The 17,444-nt window shown below is 34.7% G+C and overlaps 1 protein-coding gene, 1 long non-coding RNA gene and 1 pseudogene across 3 annotated transcripts; all 3 read right to left on the minus strand.

Moving 5' to 3' along the window:
• Window positions 1-1,108: 1,108 nt before the first annotated feature.
• On the minus strand, window positions 1,109-6,927 carry LOC116129452 (putative E3 ubiquitin-protein ligase XBAT35). Of its 2 annotated transcripts, XM_031415190.1 has the most exons (11): window positions 6,634-6,927; window positions 6,419-6,533; window positions 5,473-5,553; window positions 5,284-5,372; window positions 5,063-5,154; window positions 4,782-4,863; window positions 3,430-3,532; window positions 3,261-3,311; window positions 2,911-2,996; window positions 1,623-2,329; window positions 1,109-1,397 (listed from the first exon to the last, which is right to left on the minus strand). In XM_031415190.1, the coding sequence occupies exons 1-10, from the start codon at window positions 6,733-6,735 to the stop codon at window positions 1,655-1,657; spliced, it is 1,476 nt and encodes a 491-aa protein (XP_031271050.1). In that variant the 5' UTR covers window positions 6,736-6,927; the 3' UTR covers window positions 1,109-1,397; window positions 1,623-1,654. The 2 variants fall into 2 exon arrangements, with proteins under 2 accessions (XP_031271050.1, XP_031271051.1); XM_031415191.1 differs by lacking the exon at window positions 3,261-3,311.
• A 2,183-nt stretch (window positions 6,928-9,110) lies between these two features.
• LOC116129536 lies at window positions 9,111-13,199 on the minus strand (annotated as a pseudogene).
• Window positions 13,200-14,430: 1,231 nt separating this feature from the next.
• On the minus strand, window positions 14,431-15,738 carry LOC116129573. The gene is made up of 3 exons (XR_004127928.1): window positions 15,663-15,738; window positions 14,660-14,748; window positions 14,431-14,515 (listed from the first exon to the last, which is right to left on the minus strand). It is a non-coding gene; the product is annotated as an uncharacterized LOC116129573 (long non-coding RNA).
• Between the last annotated feature and the right edge of the window lie 1,706 nt (window positions 15,739-17,444).

The raw sequence follows: 17,444 nt of genomic DNA on the forward strand, positions 1-17,444 counted from the left end.
AGTAATCCTCCCTAAGTGAAAATATATTATTCGAAAAATTATGAACATCATCGGAAATGTAATATAATAAATGTTAATCTCAATTGGATTACATTGTAAAATTTTAAAACTAAATTGACTCAACTGAAATATCAATGACTAAAAATTAATGTTAAAATTAAATAATAAAATATAAACAATCTGAATTTGTGAGATTAAATTTTTTTTTTTTGAATTTTGAATTTTGAATTTTTAAATATCAAACCGCTCCTCTCATGTAGTATTGCAGTGAACTTTTTAGGCCCATCTGGCTTTTAAATGGCCCAGAAATCTAAATTGGTAACTTCATAAAGCATATAGGCCACTATGGCCTATCGTCTGTCAAGTCAACATAGTCATATTGGCGCAGCGCTGCAACGATATCAACGGCTGAAAACAAAGTGACACCGAATCTTTGAGCTGAGAGAATGACGTTTGTAAAGACTAGAAGGGTCATTATGTTGGAATATTTTGAAAGCCAGCATCAACATGATGATGTCTGGCCCCCAGCCATGTCACTTCTGAATGGTGAATGCTTTTCACAATCTAAATGGCTCAGAACCAAATCAAACTAATAGCAAACATATATAAATGACGGTCCTTGCTGGATGGACAACATTACCTTGATGACTCAGAAAAGAGGAATGGAATGGTGTCTGTTGGTTTCAGGTACAAGCAAAGAAAAGCGAAACAGCGCGTCTTCAATGGAGTACCCCACCAAAGGCTGCATATTTCTTTGGAAAAGCCTAAAGGGTGGCAAAAAGTCGGGTTGGCATGGCATTCACCTGTTTTCGAAGAATTTGGGCACAGGAGGAGCTTTTATCACTTCATAATGGTGTGATAATGGTTCATGTATTTCATTCGACTGGACACAATTCAATGGTTGAAAACACACCTACATGCTGTGTTCAATGTTCATTGCAATTAGTCTAATTATAATGATCTGAAGTAATAAAGTTATACTTTCTTCACCCATAAAAAGCACGGCTAAATGCAAACAGTAGAGCACTGAGGTATGTCTGCCTTTCTAAAGGCAAACAGCATGATCGGTTTGTCTTTGCTATCTTTAACACTTGATAACTTCTACAAAGATAGAAATGTGATGTGTTATATGTGCTATATCCAATTCTCAATTATTTCAATTCAGGTATTTCCATTAACAACTATACGAAAGAAGCTTGTACAGTACTAATTACATATGTTGATTTCAATCATGCTTCAACCTTACCAGCTGAAGTTCCAGTTTATGACACACCATACAACTATAAAGTTTTTAAAATCGAGAGATTACTTGTCATACTTTACATTTTCTTTTTCCTTGATTACAGCCGCCTATTAATGATAAAAGGCATCCTCTTGTCCTCTGATCTTGTGTTTGCCTGAATTAAAAACAAATGGGAAATCATTTCAAGTATATAAAGATGAAGTACCTGACTATATCATTAATGTCTGTATTATCTATGAGATACACCGGTGTCTCTGGAAATTCATTATTGAATTCATAGGTATAAATTATAGCACTTACAATGACTTGGATAACATTTTATCTGTAACTCAAGGAATCTTACTAAGTTCTTTGAGGTGAAGGCAGGAATATTACTAACCATTACCAAGTCACAAGATTCTGCTTTTACGGTCAAACAGCATATAGCCTCACAACCTGGTTAATTTTGGCACGGCAAACAGGGCAACCCCATTTTTTGGCTTTGACCTGATTCAAACAAGACATACATCCAGCCATGTGACCACAAGGTACACAAACCCCCTCAACTGGAGCATCCAAACATATCACACATGATCCACCTTCTTTATCTTCTTTCGTTTCACTTTTGCTTGCAGGCAATTCTTCAACCGGGGGGGAAGATATGTCAACAGGACCTAAGTCAATAGATGGGTATTGGATTGGACCATCTTCTATAATCTCATCTGTAACTGGAGGAGCTGACGGGTTTGCATCAGGGACATGAAATGTCTGGGTAACAGGCATGTTATTATTCTGGTTATGGGCCTGCTGAGATAAGTTGCTACTAGAGCTGGCTTCATGTTTTGCCCATTGATCACCACTTGCTTTTTGAGGGAAAGGAGTCACTGGTGTAACCAGACCATTTTGAGTATTAGCATTCATACTGTTATTCCAATTGGTGGATGAACTTGCTCCGTTACTGGGGTGGGGATCAAAATTTGGTGTCTCTCCAATAGCTGACTGGATGGAGGCATTGATTGCCATTGCTAATTCCATGTCTTCTGAATGTGGTGGAGCAGTTGCTTGAACAACAGGAGTCTCAGAATTATGCAGAAATGTGGGGCTCACCTAACGTTCCAGAAATTCAGGTCAAAAGCATTCTTAACAATGGAAAAGTAAATGCAAGGCAATTATACAGTAGGTAGGTTTAAAAAAAAAAAAAAAGAGAGAGAAAGAAAGAGATTGTAGGGTGAAAATGAGAAAAGAAACAGGAAATAAATTGAAGAGTTAGAAGGGGAGAGAATCAGGAAGTGGGGATAGAGAAAATAGATAGAATTGAAGGAAATAGTCAATATTCAATAACCTATTTGTGCAGTAGCCCAAACCTAAACAAAATAGGAAATATAATTCTACTTCAAACACCATAAAACCTACTCAAATAAGAAACCCTAATTAGGAAATGCAAATCTGACTTAGACAAGTAATTAATCAAACTCAAATAACATAAGGCAATATTATCTATTCACAGGTACACCAAGCTCTCTAAGTAAAAGATATTACTAATGCTGCCAATAGCTGAAATTTATGATTTCACTGAAGAAAACCCACATGAGTAAGTTCACCCATAATGTATTGAATTCAGCAACTGCTCTATAGTCTATACACAAGAAAAAGAAGAATAAAACTGTACCATAAAACACGTGCTCTACCTGTGGTATTCCTTTGCATGCATCACAAAAGCGCTGAAGTTGCTGCTTGTCACTTTCGTTTGCAGGTGCAAGTTTAAGACGTGTTTCTGGTAAGAAAGTACATTGAATTCAAGCAGACCACAAAATATATATTGATTCTCTAAGGAGTAAAATAAACATATTTCAGCTAATTCTGAGGATAAAGATGAAAGTTAACCCCCCCTCCCAACCATCTAAGTCTACTTTAACATAAAGGCAGGAGCATGGCGACGGTACAATTCAAATGTTACTAATTTCTTGTATTTACACGATAATTGAACTAATTTCATGACTATTTGTAATTGAAAGAATTCAACAGTTATTATACTTACGCCTAAGTGTTTGAGGCCTACACCTTCGTCTCCGTCTCCTACCTCTTGGGACTATGCATAAACATAACATTCAATTAAAAACTAATAGAGACTAGAATTGAGGGAATATCGACTTCCAAAATGCAGAATAAGCAGTTGCAAAATAAACATTCTAGCATCAAGAAATTACTGTTGGAGTTATCAACAATTATCACTGAAGGATCAGACTGATGAAACTTTGGTCCTTCCAAATTGGCTTTCCATAATGCAATAACTGTCCGTGGTTGGGGATCCTGCTCATTTATCAATTGCAGAATATAAGAAAAACAGAGGTCCATAATTCTAATTTTGGCAAAATGAGCCTGTTAGTTTAAGATTAAAAGAAAAACAATTCAAAACACAACATTTATATTTGTAAATGCAAGCAGGTCATAGTTAGATCAATTTAGAGCTATATCTGTAAACCCTCATAAGTATAATGGACAGAAAAACACTCTATACGACAGCTAACTAAGACGATTATTGTGGTATGATAACGATCACAAACTGTGACAATTTGCACAGACCATAAATGCTTTGTTCAAAACACCATAGAGTATTTTCAATATGTACGCACAGTAAGAATATAGGATGTCAAAGTCTTCGATACTACATGGCCCCAAGTGGCAATTCAAGCCAACAAATACAAATTAATATGTAGTAAATCATTGAACTGCCATTAAGTCATTGAATTGGTAGTAAGTTATTGAATTGCCACAATCATGTAGTAGCACTAGCTCTGTTGTTGCTAAATTCTGTATTGTTTTTTACAAATAAACTGCCTTGAAGAGGATGACGAGGAAGAGCATGAATGAAAAAAATGAAATATTACAAACTCAACAGAGGTTGGCACCAAGTACCGATCCTGAGAAGTGCACCTTGTGCAACAAAGAAAATTTGAAGTAAACAGTAATACAAAGCACCACACAACAATAAGCTACTTTCCTTATTTGTGGCACCAAGAAAGAACCCTAAGAATATGCATCAGTGAAATTCTGCAATAGAATGTAGTAATATAGAAAGAAACCCTGATCAATTCCTGTACATAAAGTACGGAGCAGATTGCACATACAGTCGATGAGCTAGATTCATTTAAAAATCTCATCTGACGAAAAGAATAAAATAAAATTTCAATACTTCAAACCCTCCATTCTAAATATGTAGAAACAAATGAAAATAACCATAGATAAGAAGTTAAACTCTAGATTGATTTTGGTTAACTCAACAACTGTCCTCTGGTAACAAAAGCCTAAACCCAAGCATCATAGTTCACAGCAATGAAGAAGTGGAGGTGGTTAAGTGAAGAAATTACAAAAAGAAAAGAAAAGAAAAAAGAAGACAAATCTGAATCTCAACAGTGATAATGTTAGATAAAAATCAAGCATTTCTGTAAGGCCATAAATATCTGTTGTCAAAAAAGTAGAGAGACGAATAATAAGATCTCTGACATGGAATTTAAATTCAATTTTCAAACAGCGAAGGACAAGCCTACGATTGTAATACCTGCAAACTAGGATATATGGCGAGCTCCAACCTGAAAGGCTTGGTGGGATTGCGAGAACCAGTAGGATAAATGACAACCCATCTGCAAACAATGCAATATTAAATACTACTTTGCAAGAAAATTCCTTGCTTAAGACAAAATATCAGGATTAAAAGTTTTGCATTAGTTTCATCAATGCAACCTATCCAGATATATTGTTCATATAGACAAAATCCTACTATAAAGATAAATAAGAAAGGAACATTGTTTCTACAATAGATTCTAAGAACTTGATACTCACACATTTCTTGAAAGCAACTGAGGAACAAGTATTTCCAGAAATCCTGGCCCATAGAACTCCCGCAACCAACCAGAGAATAAGCAGATATGACTCTATAAATCATCAGATAAAAATGTAGATTCAATTATCATCTTCTTCAACAAAAAAAACAGAAGGGAGAAATGCCCTGGAATAGCAGTGGACATAGAACAACAAAACATAGAAACTTTTTTCAAGCATACCTCAATTGCATGTACAACATTGATGTACCCTTTTCCCCTAGCAACTTCAAGAGGACTTTGACAGTCATCATTCATAAGTAATGCATTTGCTGAAAATTTGAACATATTACTTATTAACCTACTGAAGCAAAGGAAAACAGACATTTTTTGGCTCTAAGTTCAATTTTTAGAACACATTGCACAGCGCACCTCCATTTGAAAGAAGTAATTTAACAGTACTTTCAAGGCCTCTTTTCACCGCATGATGTAAAGGAGTCCCACCATGACGACCTAAAAACAGATCATAAATAAGAAGAAAAAAACAAAAAAAAAAAAAAAAAGGAATAGCAGAAGAAACCAAATACAAAATGAGAAAGCCTTCATCAAGAAAACTTAATAAGCTTACCATTTTGCATCTAAGGATTGTCTCTTTAAATAAATCTAGCACAAAATGAAAAGAATTTCCAACCATTTAAAGCCAAATCCTAGTAAGATGAAATTCAATTCCAGTTCTATAATAATTACAAAGCAAATTTACTAGTTATGTTACATTTAGGTGAAAAAAGAAAGAAAAATTCTCAACTTTTAAAACTCTGGTAAAGGCATGATATATAGTCCCAGATCAAAACAAAATGATATTATAGAACCTTAGTAAGCATGAGCAAAATCCCAAAATCTCTACTAAGATACTACGAGAAATTACAAACTAAACTAAGTAGAAAAAGTAAAAACGAACTCCTGTTCTAAATCTGTAAATTAAAGAGTACTCTTGAAAGCCAATATCATATATTTTTACAACATCAAACAGTTCATTTGTTGATTTTGCGTTCTACACTATACAGCTCAACTATCAATTGTTTCTTTTCTTTTACCATTCCACAATGGGGAATGCAGTCTATTATTGGTCGGATATTGGCCTCACAGATATTTCCAACAGTGAATGTTAAATTAGTAATTAAAAAAAAAAAAAATGAAAAGTTAATGTCAGACACAATCAATTTAGACTATTTAGTAACCTAAAACCATTACTTACAGTTTTCATCTTGTGTCCAATAACATAAAATCCACTTCCACAATAAATTCAGTAAAAATTCAAATAAACTAAAACAAACAATTAACACAATTTCGCACGAAACCAATAATTATAAAGCCGTACCAGGACGATAAGCATTAACATTAGCTCCAAGCTCAATCAAAGTTTTCGCCACATTATAAAGCTCAGGGTTCATACAAGCCACGATCAATGGAGTTTTACATTCTTTATCGATCCACTGCATATAATCATAAGTTTCTTATTAGAAAAACCTAAAAATTTAATTCAGCACCCATCGTTCAATTTGTAAAATTAAAATAAAAAAAAAAATATTAAACCTCTAAGCCTGCGCCGTCTCTGGCAAGAGCTTTGATGCCTTCGACGTTTCCATAATTCACTTGTTGATACAGCAACTCGTCCTTGGATTGCTGTTGCCCCATTCGGTTTGTTTCCAAGGAAAACTCCTCCGCGAAAGCTAGACTTAGCGGTTAAAAATGCAGAGAAAAATAATTAAAAAGAAAGAATAAATTATAAAATTTGATAAAATCTAGAATAGGAATAGATATCTTTTCTTAGCGAAGAAGGATTGATATTGAGTCAATGAATGAAATTTGTCTAATAATTAATTTGAGTGTGTGTAAGTTCTCTGGAGTTTAATTTGGGTGGGCTACCAGGTGAGGTGAGGTCTGACGTCGCTTTCTGGTGGGGTCAACCTACGACTTTATTAGTAGTGGTTGGCTGTGGCCTGTGTAAGAGAGGACTGAATTTAAATGTACGCGCAATCTACCGTATTTGCTACGGTAGAGATATACTATACTATACTATACTATATTACCCGATATTTTCATTTTATTAAATTAAATAATTATTTTATTTATTGAATACGAGAATATTTCAGAATAAGCTTCTCTATTAATATCCATTACAATAATAGTGTGATTTCTTGATAATTTCTTAGATAGTTCGTGGAATAGAAGGTATATATTTTTATAAAAATACTATATTTACAACTCAATCTTACGATCTTCTCTTACAACCTTAACGTGATTGTAGAGTTGATAATATCACATCAATTGACTACTTTGATTAAACATGGGCATTCCTTAAAGACGAATGATCGTTCCTTAAGGACAAACATTATTTTATTTATTGAATACGAGAATATTTCAGAATAAGCTTCTCTATTAATATCCATTACAATAATAGTGTGATTTCTTGATAATTTCTTAGATAGTTCGTGGAATAGAAGGTATATATTTTTATAAAAATACTATATTTACAACTCAATCTTACGATCTTCTCTTACAACCTTAACGTGATTGTAGAGTTGATAATATCACATCAATTGACTACTTTGATTAAACATGGGCATTCCTTAAAGACGAATGATCGTTCCTTAAGGACAAACATTATTTTATTTATTGAATACGAGAATATTTCAGAATAAGCTTCTCTATTAATATCCATTACAATAATAGTGTGATTTCTTGATAATTTCTTAGATAGTTCGTGGAATAGAAGGTATATATTTTTATAAAAATACTATATTTACAACTCAATCTTATGATCTTCTCTTACAACCTTAACGTGATTGTAGAGTTGATAATATCACATCAATTGACTACTTTGATTAAACATGGGCATTCCTTAAAGACGAATGATCGTTCCTTAAGGACAAACCGTATTTTATTTATTGAATACGAGAATATTTCAGAATAAGCTTCTCTATTAATATCCATTACAATAATAGTGTGATTTCTTGATAATTTCTTAGATAGTTCGTGGAATAGAAGGTATATATTTTTATAAAAATACTATATTTACAACTCAATCTTATGATCTTCTCTTACAACCTTAACGTGATTGTAGAGTTGATAATATCACATCAATTGACTACTTTGATTAAACATGGGCATTCCTTAAAGACGAATGATCGTTCCTTAAGGACAAACCGTTCATTCATAAGGAATGAATGTTCCTTGTGAAAGAACAACCATTCCTTATAAATAAACGATTGTTTTTTCGTAAAGAACACTCATTCTCGTTCGTATTTAATCAAAGTCATTTAGTGTTTTAGGTGTGGTGGGAGCTGACATGACAGTTACCAACTCAGTTGCTACATTGAGGTTGTAAGAGAAAGTTGTGATATTAGGTTGTGGACGTAGTATTACTCGTATTTTTAATGTTAACAAAATTGGATTAAACAATAATAACTAACTGCTATCTTAGAAAGTTCATATAATTGATTTTTTATTATTTTTAAAACAAAATAAAAATGTTCAAAGTATCATGAATTCCTTATTGCTAAACTACCTTCGAGTGGTTCGATAGGAATTTTTTGGTGTATTATTCAAGAGGTCTTGAATTCAAGTCTCTCATCAGATGCTAATAGGAGTAGTCACTATAACTCTTACTTGACTGATATTCCTTATTGCTTAGAGCTAAAATAATAAATGTGAGCAATCTTTATTCAATTTATCATATAGTTGAACATAAAAGTTTATTTTATTTTTCCTTATGAGAATTGTTCACAAAGAAATAAAAACCCCCCTTAATAATATCAAACAATCCTTTAATAAATTATCAAAAACCGCTGATAGGAGGTATTTAATACAGGATAGTAATACTATGTTTACAGGAGAAAAAAATAAATAAATCCAAACATAAGTGTTTAACTTCACACACAAGAATTACAAGTTTTCGAAGACATGGTCACATGGGATGAGAGAGACATTTCACCACAAAAGAATACCAACTAAAAACAACAATCACAGTAACTCATGCATGTTTAAGAAGATTTCTATTGTAAGAGACGAGAGATAAAGCTTTTAAACCCACCCCAAAAGAACGGGCAGCTGAAATATGGCAATGAATTTTATATATAAATTTCAAGAAGATAAACTATTTATTAAAAAAGAATGCCAAGGTATCATATGTCCTAATAAGTTTATCTAATGTACACCTACCAAGGTTGAGGTATAGAATTTCTGCTACTACAAGTCCCTCTCCCCTGAGAATGTGAAGTTTCTTCACCCCTTTTTTCTTCTCTGTTGATTACGTCAAGTTAGAATCTTCTATACCATTTTTCTTTATTTTGTGATAAGATCATCATTTCTCAATATTAATACAGATGTATGCGCGAGTAGTTGATTATGTATACTGTGCCGATGGAGAGCGACTGCTTGATCCTACTTACCAACTTTCTACATTAGATAGCAAGAGACTAAATTGTAAACTAAGGTTGAGAAGAAGATGGTGATGCATTTTCTGTATCCTCGGTAGGAACTGGATTAGAGGGCGACACATTGGGGGGTGTTGGATTAGAGGATGATGCAGTTGAAGCAGTTGCATTGCTGCTCGAATGATTGTACCTCTTAAGCACCCTGTCTTTGTTTCTACTCCACCACTCTTCTGCTTGTTGGGAGTCGAATCTTCTTTTACTGCATAAAAGTTTAAGAAAATATGTTAAATGAAATACAATCAAGTTTAGGACTGCTGTGCAATGTAACCAAGAAATGACAGGGCCGGGTGAGGTGATTGTGGGAACAACTATTGCCTCCAGAAGTCTCAAATCTTATTTGAATTTTTTCACCAAAGTTAGGTCCAGCTAGATAATATTGCTACTGAAATATATAGCAGGCTTATGTTGATCCATGCATGTATTTGCAGATGGACTATTGATTTTCAGCTTGATAAACCGTTTACTTAAATACCTGAATCTGACTCGTTTGAAGACTGCAGAACCATCTTGACGTTGAACAAAAGTGATATAAACACCAGGTTCAAATTGCTCTATACTTTCTCTTTCTCCAGGTGTTCCTGATGGTCTGGATTTATGAGGTAAAACCTCTCTTCCAGCATAATGGGACACATCTACTCTGTCTACTGTGTGGTTGCCTAGCATGCTAGAAGTCGCACTTTCCGAGGGATTTCCGTCGGGTGTATTATGGTGGTCATAGTCTGCATTGGATGGCAAATCAGAAGAGATTTCAGATGTTGGATTTGCTTCTACAAAAGCATTAGCTTGAGCACAGATTGCCTTCAATGATTCCTTATGATTAACATCAGCAGGCAAGTTGTCCATCATCTCTTTCAACTGGTTAAAAAGAAAGACAGCAAGTTCATGAACTAATTAGCATGTCATATTATAACTTACTAATGGTAAAACAAACTCAAAAAATTTAATGTGGTATCAAGAGTAATAATTTGGTAAATTGTTTTTGACAAATGTAAATACCAGATCTCTTTTATTAACCTTGTAGAAGGAATAAAATAGTAAGGATTTAATTTATGATTTATGCATAATGATGTAGTGGAAATTAGCAAGATGAGGATTCTAAGCTAGGGGGAGTAGGAATATATTTTTATGCTAAACTATAAAAAATAGAGTTATATAAACTACCTATAAATATTAATATATATCATAATATCTGTAGTTTTATGCTTGTATATCATAAAAAGGTTTTAAGTTTTCCATCATGTATTACAAGTTATTATACTTTATTATATTATTAAAATCTATGACGCACCTTAGTTATTGAGTAAATACATTTTGAATATTTAACTTTAATTTACCACGCATAATTAATTACCTGGTAATGAAACTACTAGATCAGTCTTAAACCATGCAATGGTTTTAGGAGTGTCTACCTGATCTGAGATGGAACTGACTAATTCCTTGGCAGATCTAAACTTGGAAGTTTCCCCTGTGGCAAATATAGTAGCATCATGAGCATTTTTGTGCAGCTTCTTATCTCCACGTCTTGAGTATCACACGCGCTTTAAACTTTTAATCTGAAGTCAGGGAGGAAATATAAAAGACATCAGGTTCATGGAAGGACAGATAAAGTATTGGTGGATGCTGAAATTTCAAGAGTAAAATTCTTACTTGGCTTGCAGTTTTGATACGTCTTGGTTAAGACCTCATTTGATTTCTTGAGTCTTTCAATACACTCCTAAAATCCAGCACGAGGAGGGCTTGGTCTTCTTGAGTATGGTGAAGCAGGTCTTGAGTTAACACCAGGCTGCTGCATCGTTGCCTGTTGTGGTGGCGTGACTACTGAGGTCGGCGGTATCACCATGGGCCACCAACCATTATTTAATCCACTCAATGTACTGGGAAATGCGACATCCTTCAGTTGTGTATGGTGGAACTTGGGATGCTCGAACTTGAAGAATCAGTTCTAGCCCCAGGCTTTCCTGACTTGATCTCAAGGTATTTGACTGCTTCTGTAAGAGGAGAAAACAGAACCCTTGAAGACCTTAATTGCTCTCCCCCTCTATTCTCTCTCGGCCATCAACTGAACGTCGTGGGGCAGTAATTTTCCTGCTAATATTGGACGTATTACCTGCCTCAGCAGCTAATTTTTGCATAACAAGCATCACACACACGATGTGGTTTTCCCGGTTGGAGCTAATGCTGCTCTCAGGCCTTTTTGGAACTACAAGCAGACAATTCACCAGCCCACAATTATAACAGTTGTGCCTCTTCTAGTAAAACCAAATGCTTGCCGGCAACCAGAGCAAACTGATTGGTCAGCTCCTGAGACCCACTATGTATGCATATACAAGAAGTAAAATTTGAGCCACACATGTTCTTCACATGTCTTCTTTCAGTGCTTCGATTACTGTGGGTTTTTCGTCATCTGTGTCCCCTGTCCCATCTTCCTTCGCACCTCTTCCCCAAGTCAATACTTCACTTCTCGATGTCAAACAGCAACATGATGTGCCCCACAAGAGTTCTTCAACAAATTCACCAACCAATTTTCTTGTACCGCAAGGCAGTTTTCCATCAGAATTTGGATTGCCTAGCTGACCATATGCAGTACTACCCATGATAAAGACATGGCCTGATGTAGTGAGGGCATGGTCATTGTATGTCCACATGTTAGCTGTGGAAATTGTAGTCATAAGGGATGAAAAACAGGTGGGAAGCAGATAAGTATCCTTGCTTCCAGTGCCCAATCTGTATTTGTCACCATCCCCCCATGAGACAATTTTCTAGACGACATATTTGCACCGAATGCCCTGTAACCTCTACAATAGCTCAGTATGCCATACTCCACAACAACTTTGATAGTTTTTAGTCCACTCAATATTGGACTTCTTTTGGGTATGTGAAACTTCTCCGATTTCCATGTCCTAAGAACCAAATGACCATCTCCAAACGTACAATTTCCATTGGCAGTGGCCAAGGCTGTATGCCATGTTCCACATGCAATAGATAAAACTTGTAGTCCTTCTAAAGGTCCACAAACTCTTTTTGGTATCCAGTGGCTAACATCAGTGCCATGACCAAGAAGTCCAACATTATGGGTACCATCACCCCAGTGAATAAATCACCAGCTATAGATCAGCACATGAATGATGCTCACCACATGCAACAAATCCACATTATTAACTGCCAGGAAGTCCACAAGTCGAGGACGACTAAAGTCCCTTTCAATTCCATGACCAAGTCCCCACCAGATTCCTCTCCCCAAGTGAAAACCTCACCTTGCCTTGTTACAAGAGCAACATGTCGCACACCACAAGCAATCTGCTGAACATCAAGAACTACATTTGATTCCAGGGCTTAGGAATCAGCACATCAATCTTCGTAGCTGTCAGCTAAGAGAACCATCAGAAGAACCCCATCAGACCAAACCTCACCCCATACACATCCCCTAGTGATTCTATGTCATCTGGACCGGATCCTCCACTTGAACAGCTAGGTGTGCTTGAAACACTAATCCGAAAACCATCTCCACCACTTGTTTCTAGTTGCATATTTGGATGTTCTGAAGCCACATCTGCACTTGCAAAATTTGAAAAAGAATGACGAATCAACGGATGATCTACCGCGAATACTATTACTTAAATCTAGAGGGAGCAAATGGCCGTCCACTTTGAATGATATCACCATGGTATCTGAAATAGAAACATAACTGCTTAAGTTAAATGTTTCAAAACTAATATCACCACAAGATACTTCAAATAATACGGGACAAGAGTATATTGCTCATATTCCGCAATTTTATATTGATAAAAGGATACAATAATATCTGTATAAAGAATCATCAGACTCAATTTAATTTCAAGCAAAATCTTGCTTAATCGGTACTCTTTACAGGCAGAATGTACAATACAACTTATTTGGTTCAAAGGTTGGTCGCTAAGCATACATTAAGCGAATTGTTCTTTCATTAACAATGTATTTTTCAGTTAAACAATCTAAGAACAGAAGACAATGGATCCAATGCTGAGTTTCATGGTATATTTCTAGACAAACCATATGCCTGTTCACTTATTAGTTAAAGCTCTCTGTATGATGCCAACTCAGGATTGTTTAGATTGTTGATATCAAAAGTTCTCTACACTCATTTTTTTTAATACAACAGTTTAGAAGTTGACTTAACTTCTTATGCATCAAAACATTAATGCAACTGAATGCCAAGTACTGATTAGATGATTGAAGATGAACTAACAATGCATGGTAATTATAGACCTATCACCAAGATGCTAATACTCTCCTTAGGGTTAAATTTGCGGATGGCATAGCATCTAGTATAAGTAGACCTCATTGCAGTGAATAATGAATCCAGCTGCCAATCATATTACTAAAAATTACGTTAAGTACTAATTTCACCCAACATTTTAGCAACAGTGAGAGGGTTACAATACAACCTTGCTTCTGACAATTATTTTAGCTAAGCCATCCAATTTTTATTTTTATTTTTTTCAATTTTTTAAGAAATAAATAGAGAAAATTATGTTGGGGATCAAATTTACAATTTCTTGGTGGAAAAACAAATAACAAACCTAGTGCCCGTGCATGCTATGCATCTCTATAATTCAAGAGTTGAAAGTAGAAGCCTTGCCTTCATCAACATTAATCAAACAAAACAGAACTTTCCAATTATAACACGAATAAAATACTCTTGCTGAAATGAAAACTCACTTCAGAAAGGTCACCCCTGGTACGTTTATTAGAATTGCTTCCAATTAATACCTTAAGGCCTACAAACCACCCCTGTCTCAGCTTTGTCCTTGCAGATCTGTGGATGGGAACAATAAGAGATAATCATTGAATTTCGACTTATCATCAAGCTGCAGAAGAAACGATAACTAAAAGTAATATTGTTTGTAGCACTAACCAGATCAAGAGATCTTTCACCGTTATTATATAAAGTGAAAATGACAAGTAATCTTTTTCAGGGCCAAATATCTTTTGAATACAGCCTGTCAAAATACAGTAAAGCATTGGCTATTATTGACATGTTACCTGTAAGTAACAAAAATCTTGGTAATTTAGCGCACAAAAGAAGGTAAACTGAAACAGAACATATATCTTCAATTAGCTTCAAAGAAAGGTGATTAACTCACGGTTCTCTGTCCAGGTATTATCCTTGAGACTGTTGATAACTTCAGAGTTTTTTCTTCTCCATGTATAACCAGATAAGAGTTGTTTCGTCCTGTTAAAACCACTAAAATTGAAATCATTATATACTTGAGAGTATTGACAGATTCATCGTCATAATTTGAGACAAACTGTGAAGATAGATGAAAAGTTAACTTTGCTTAAGCAGAACTCTGTCAATTATATGTAACTGCACGCACATAAACATATACCTACAAGCCTGATTTATCTGTAACCAAAAATGCAACAATGGAGCCAAATTTCATTAAAGATGCAATGTAGGTGTCCAAACATTTCAAAAATTAGGCGGTTAATACTGAATGGTTACTAATAGAAAATGACATTTAAATATATCCTGATAGCATCTATAGAACATATATATTTGTCATCAAGATTTTAATGATGGTTAACTGAAAAAGAATTAGGTTGCTTCTGAAAACCTATGTTTGTAAGAGTTGCAACATAAAATTTAAAAACGTAATGATACTAACAGCTGCGAGCAGTTATTTTGTATTAGCAATGTCATACCATCAATGCCTGAAAATTCCTCCTCATACTAAGGGAGGCTAAAACCGCCAGCATCCAGTCTAGAATTCTTCTATAGCACCACAACAATCTGATAAACATCAATTTGATGTCCTTTCAAGTTGTCTCACTTCAAGTTAAATTCTTCCCAGCAAATCTTTCTACACTCCATTAAAAAAGGCATGGCAGTCTCCCATGTATGTTTAATCCAATGTCCACTCAGGAATAAGTTTGATGGACAAGGGTAGATGTTAACAACATAATCTATTTAAACATCTAAGTAAATAAAACAAAAAAAAAAGAGTGTTTAAGAATCTCCTTCCTTTGTAGAACACTTTATCAGGAAACAGTTCAATGTTTTGTACAAACATGGTGATCCCAGAAGTGGCTGCAACGTCACTGTATTTATTGTTATCTCACTTTGAAAAAAAAAAAATAACTCACCGGAGAAAGTCTGAATGCACGAAATTTAGGTTTCCCTTTCCGGCTGTACTTGACTAACTGTGAACCTTTTTCAAAGCAATGAGAGCCTCAAAGAGAAAAAAAAAAAAAAAAAAAAATCAAAACTATATAGGAATACTCAAAATCATAATCTTAGGTAACAGCGAATACTCAAACTTCTTAAAGGTACAATTTCAGTCTCAATAACATAGAGAACAGGAAGATTTCTCTACCATCCAATATATTATAATTCACATTTTCTTCATGGTTACTTAACAAACTCTCAAGTGCATGTGCAATTAAAATTGTCAGAGACTAGTTATTGACAATGCAAGGCATGTGGATAGTGCTACACTAAGAGACAGCTCCACGGTTGAGGAATGGATAACTTAACATCAATAACTATTTCACTTCAAACAGAGTTTCCTGTTCTTATTTCCTTTTTTTTTTTTCTGACTTTTCAGTTAGACTTTTTCTCATTCATACCTAAGGCTCTCTATTTCAAGCATCTTGTCTCTCAAATTCCTTTTGTTCTTTTATTTGACAATGTATGTAAACCTATTCTGATTAAATCCTGCATTCCGACCATTATTTGTTTTCATCAAAATAATTCCATCATAATTTCCAGCCACTGTTCACCAATTAATCTGACTCTTTACAAGATTACATAATACTATCACAAATAGCTTAATTATCTAAATTCATCCATGAGCGAACTAAAATATTGAATAAAATAGGGACAGAATCTAATAAAATAAAAAAAAAAAAAAAAAAGAGAGAACTAACTTGCTCGATGTTACGCTCAGAATTTGCATAACTAACAAGATCTTCCATCCATGTGAAAAGGTTAAAAGGAAACCACCGAAGAAGAAGTCAACCACAACAACAACTGCAGAGGTGGTGGTGCGGCGGCGACTTTCGTGCCCCTGTCTTCTAGATGCATATATTTTTGTCTTTCTCTCATCAAATCAAATCTACCCATCAAGTATGAGTAAATGTTAATCAAACAACATGAAATAGAAATTGATCCGTTAGCATAATTAATTTAGACGTGAATTATCTAAGAAAATATTGATAATTGGGGAATCAATGCAGATGGAGATTGAAATGTTTGATTTTGTGAGAGAGAGAGACAGGCGAAATGAGAGGGAGGTAAGAGCTATGTTTGCCAGACATGCCGCGCTCTTTCCTTGCCTCCACGTTTTACACTAACTAATTTACTTCCTTTCAAATATATATATTATTTTATGCCACCTGGAATTTTCTAAAATTTCTATCTTATTTCTTAATTAAATGAATTTTTTTTTTTTCTTTTCGTGGGAGGGGCTCAACAGAATGAGTTATAGTAACAGATTGTAAGGAGATTTAGTAATTTTTACACCTCGTTGGTGGATAAAATTTCATGCAAACTGATTCAATGCCACGTGTTCTCCAAAGTGCTTTGTTGTCAGGATGCATGACAACACCCTAAAAGACAACATCATTAGATGCCAACACTTCTCAAAAGTCACGTGTCAATCTATATGTGAAGACGTTCATCTTTAAAGTTGTAAGTTGTCGTTTAAGCTATGTGCCAACTCATATGTGGACTATTTTATTTATAAACCAACGAATATATTGCCACATGTCTAGTTACATGTGGATTATTTCACACCAAGGGTCACCTTCAGAAGATTATAAATAGAGATCTTCCACCTCCAACCAAGGATCTTGCTTCTGATTTTCTGAAGAGACATAGAGCAGTTACCTGTTCAATGCAAATATCTTTTGTAAACACATCAATAA

The sequence above is a fragment of the Pistacia vera genome, unplaced genomic scaffold (assembly GCF_008641045.1).
Source record: "Pistacia vera cultivar Batoury unplaced genomic scaffold, PisVer_v2 Contig212, whole genome shotgun sequence".
In the NCBI taxonomy this organism is placed as follows: Eukaryota; Viridiplantae; Streptophyta; class Magnoliopsida; order Sapindales; family Anacardiaceae; genus Pistacia; species Pistacia vera.

What these genes read in the sequence shown, in the direction of transcription:
- LOC116129452 (XM_031415190.1), bottom strand. Translation starts at nt 6,735, where the DNA reads ATGGGGCAACAGCAATCCAAGGACGAGTTGCTGTATCAACAAGTGAAT. An exon ending in GAGACGGCGCAGGCTTAGAG is followed by an intron (nt 6,534 to 6,633) that starts GTTTAATATTTT and finishes GATTATATGCAG; the next exon opens with TGGATCGATAAAGAATGTAA. An exon ending in TGTTAATGCTTATCGTCCTG is followed by an intron (nt 5,554 to 6,418) that starts GTACGGCTTTAT and finishes ATCTGTTTTTAG; the next exon opens with GTCGTCATGGTGGGACTCCT.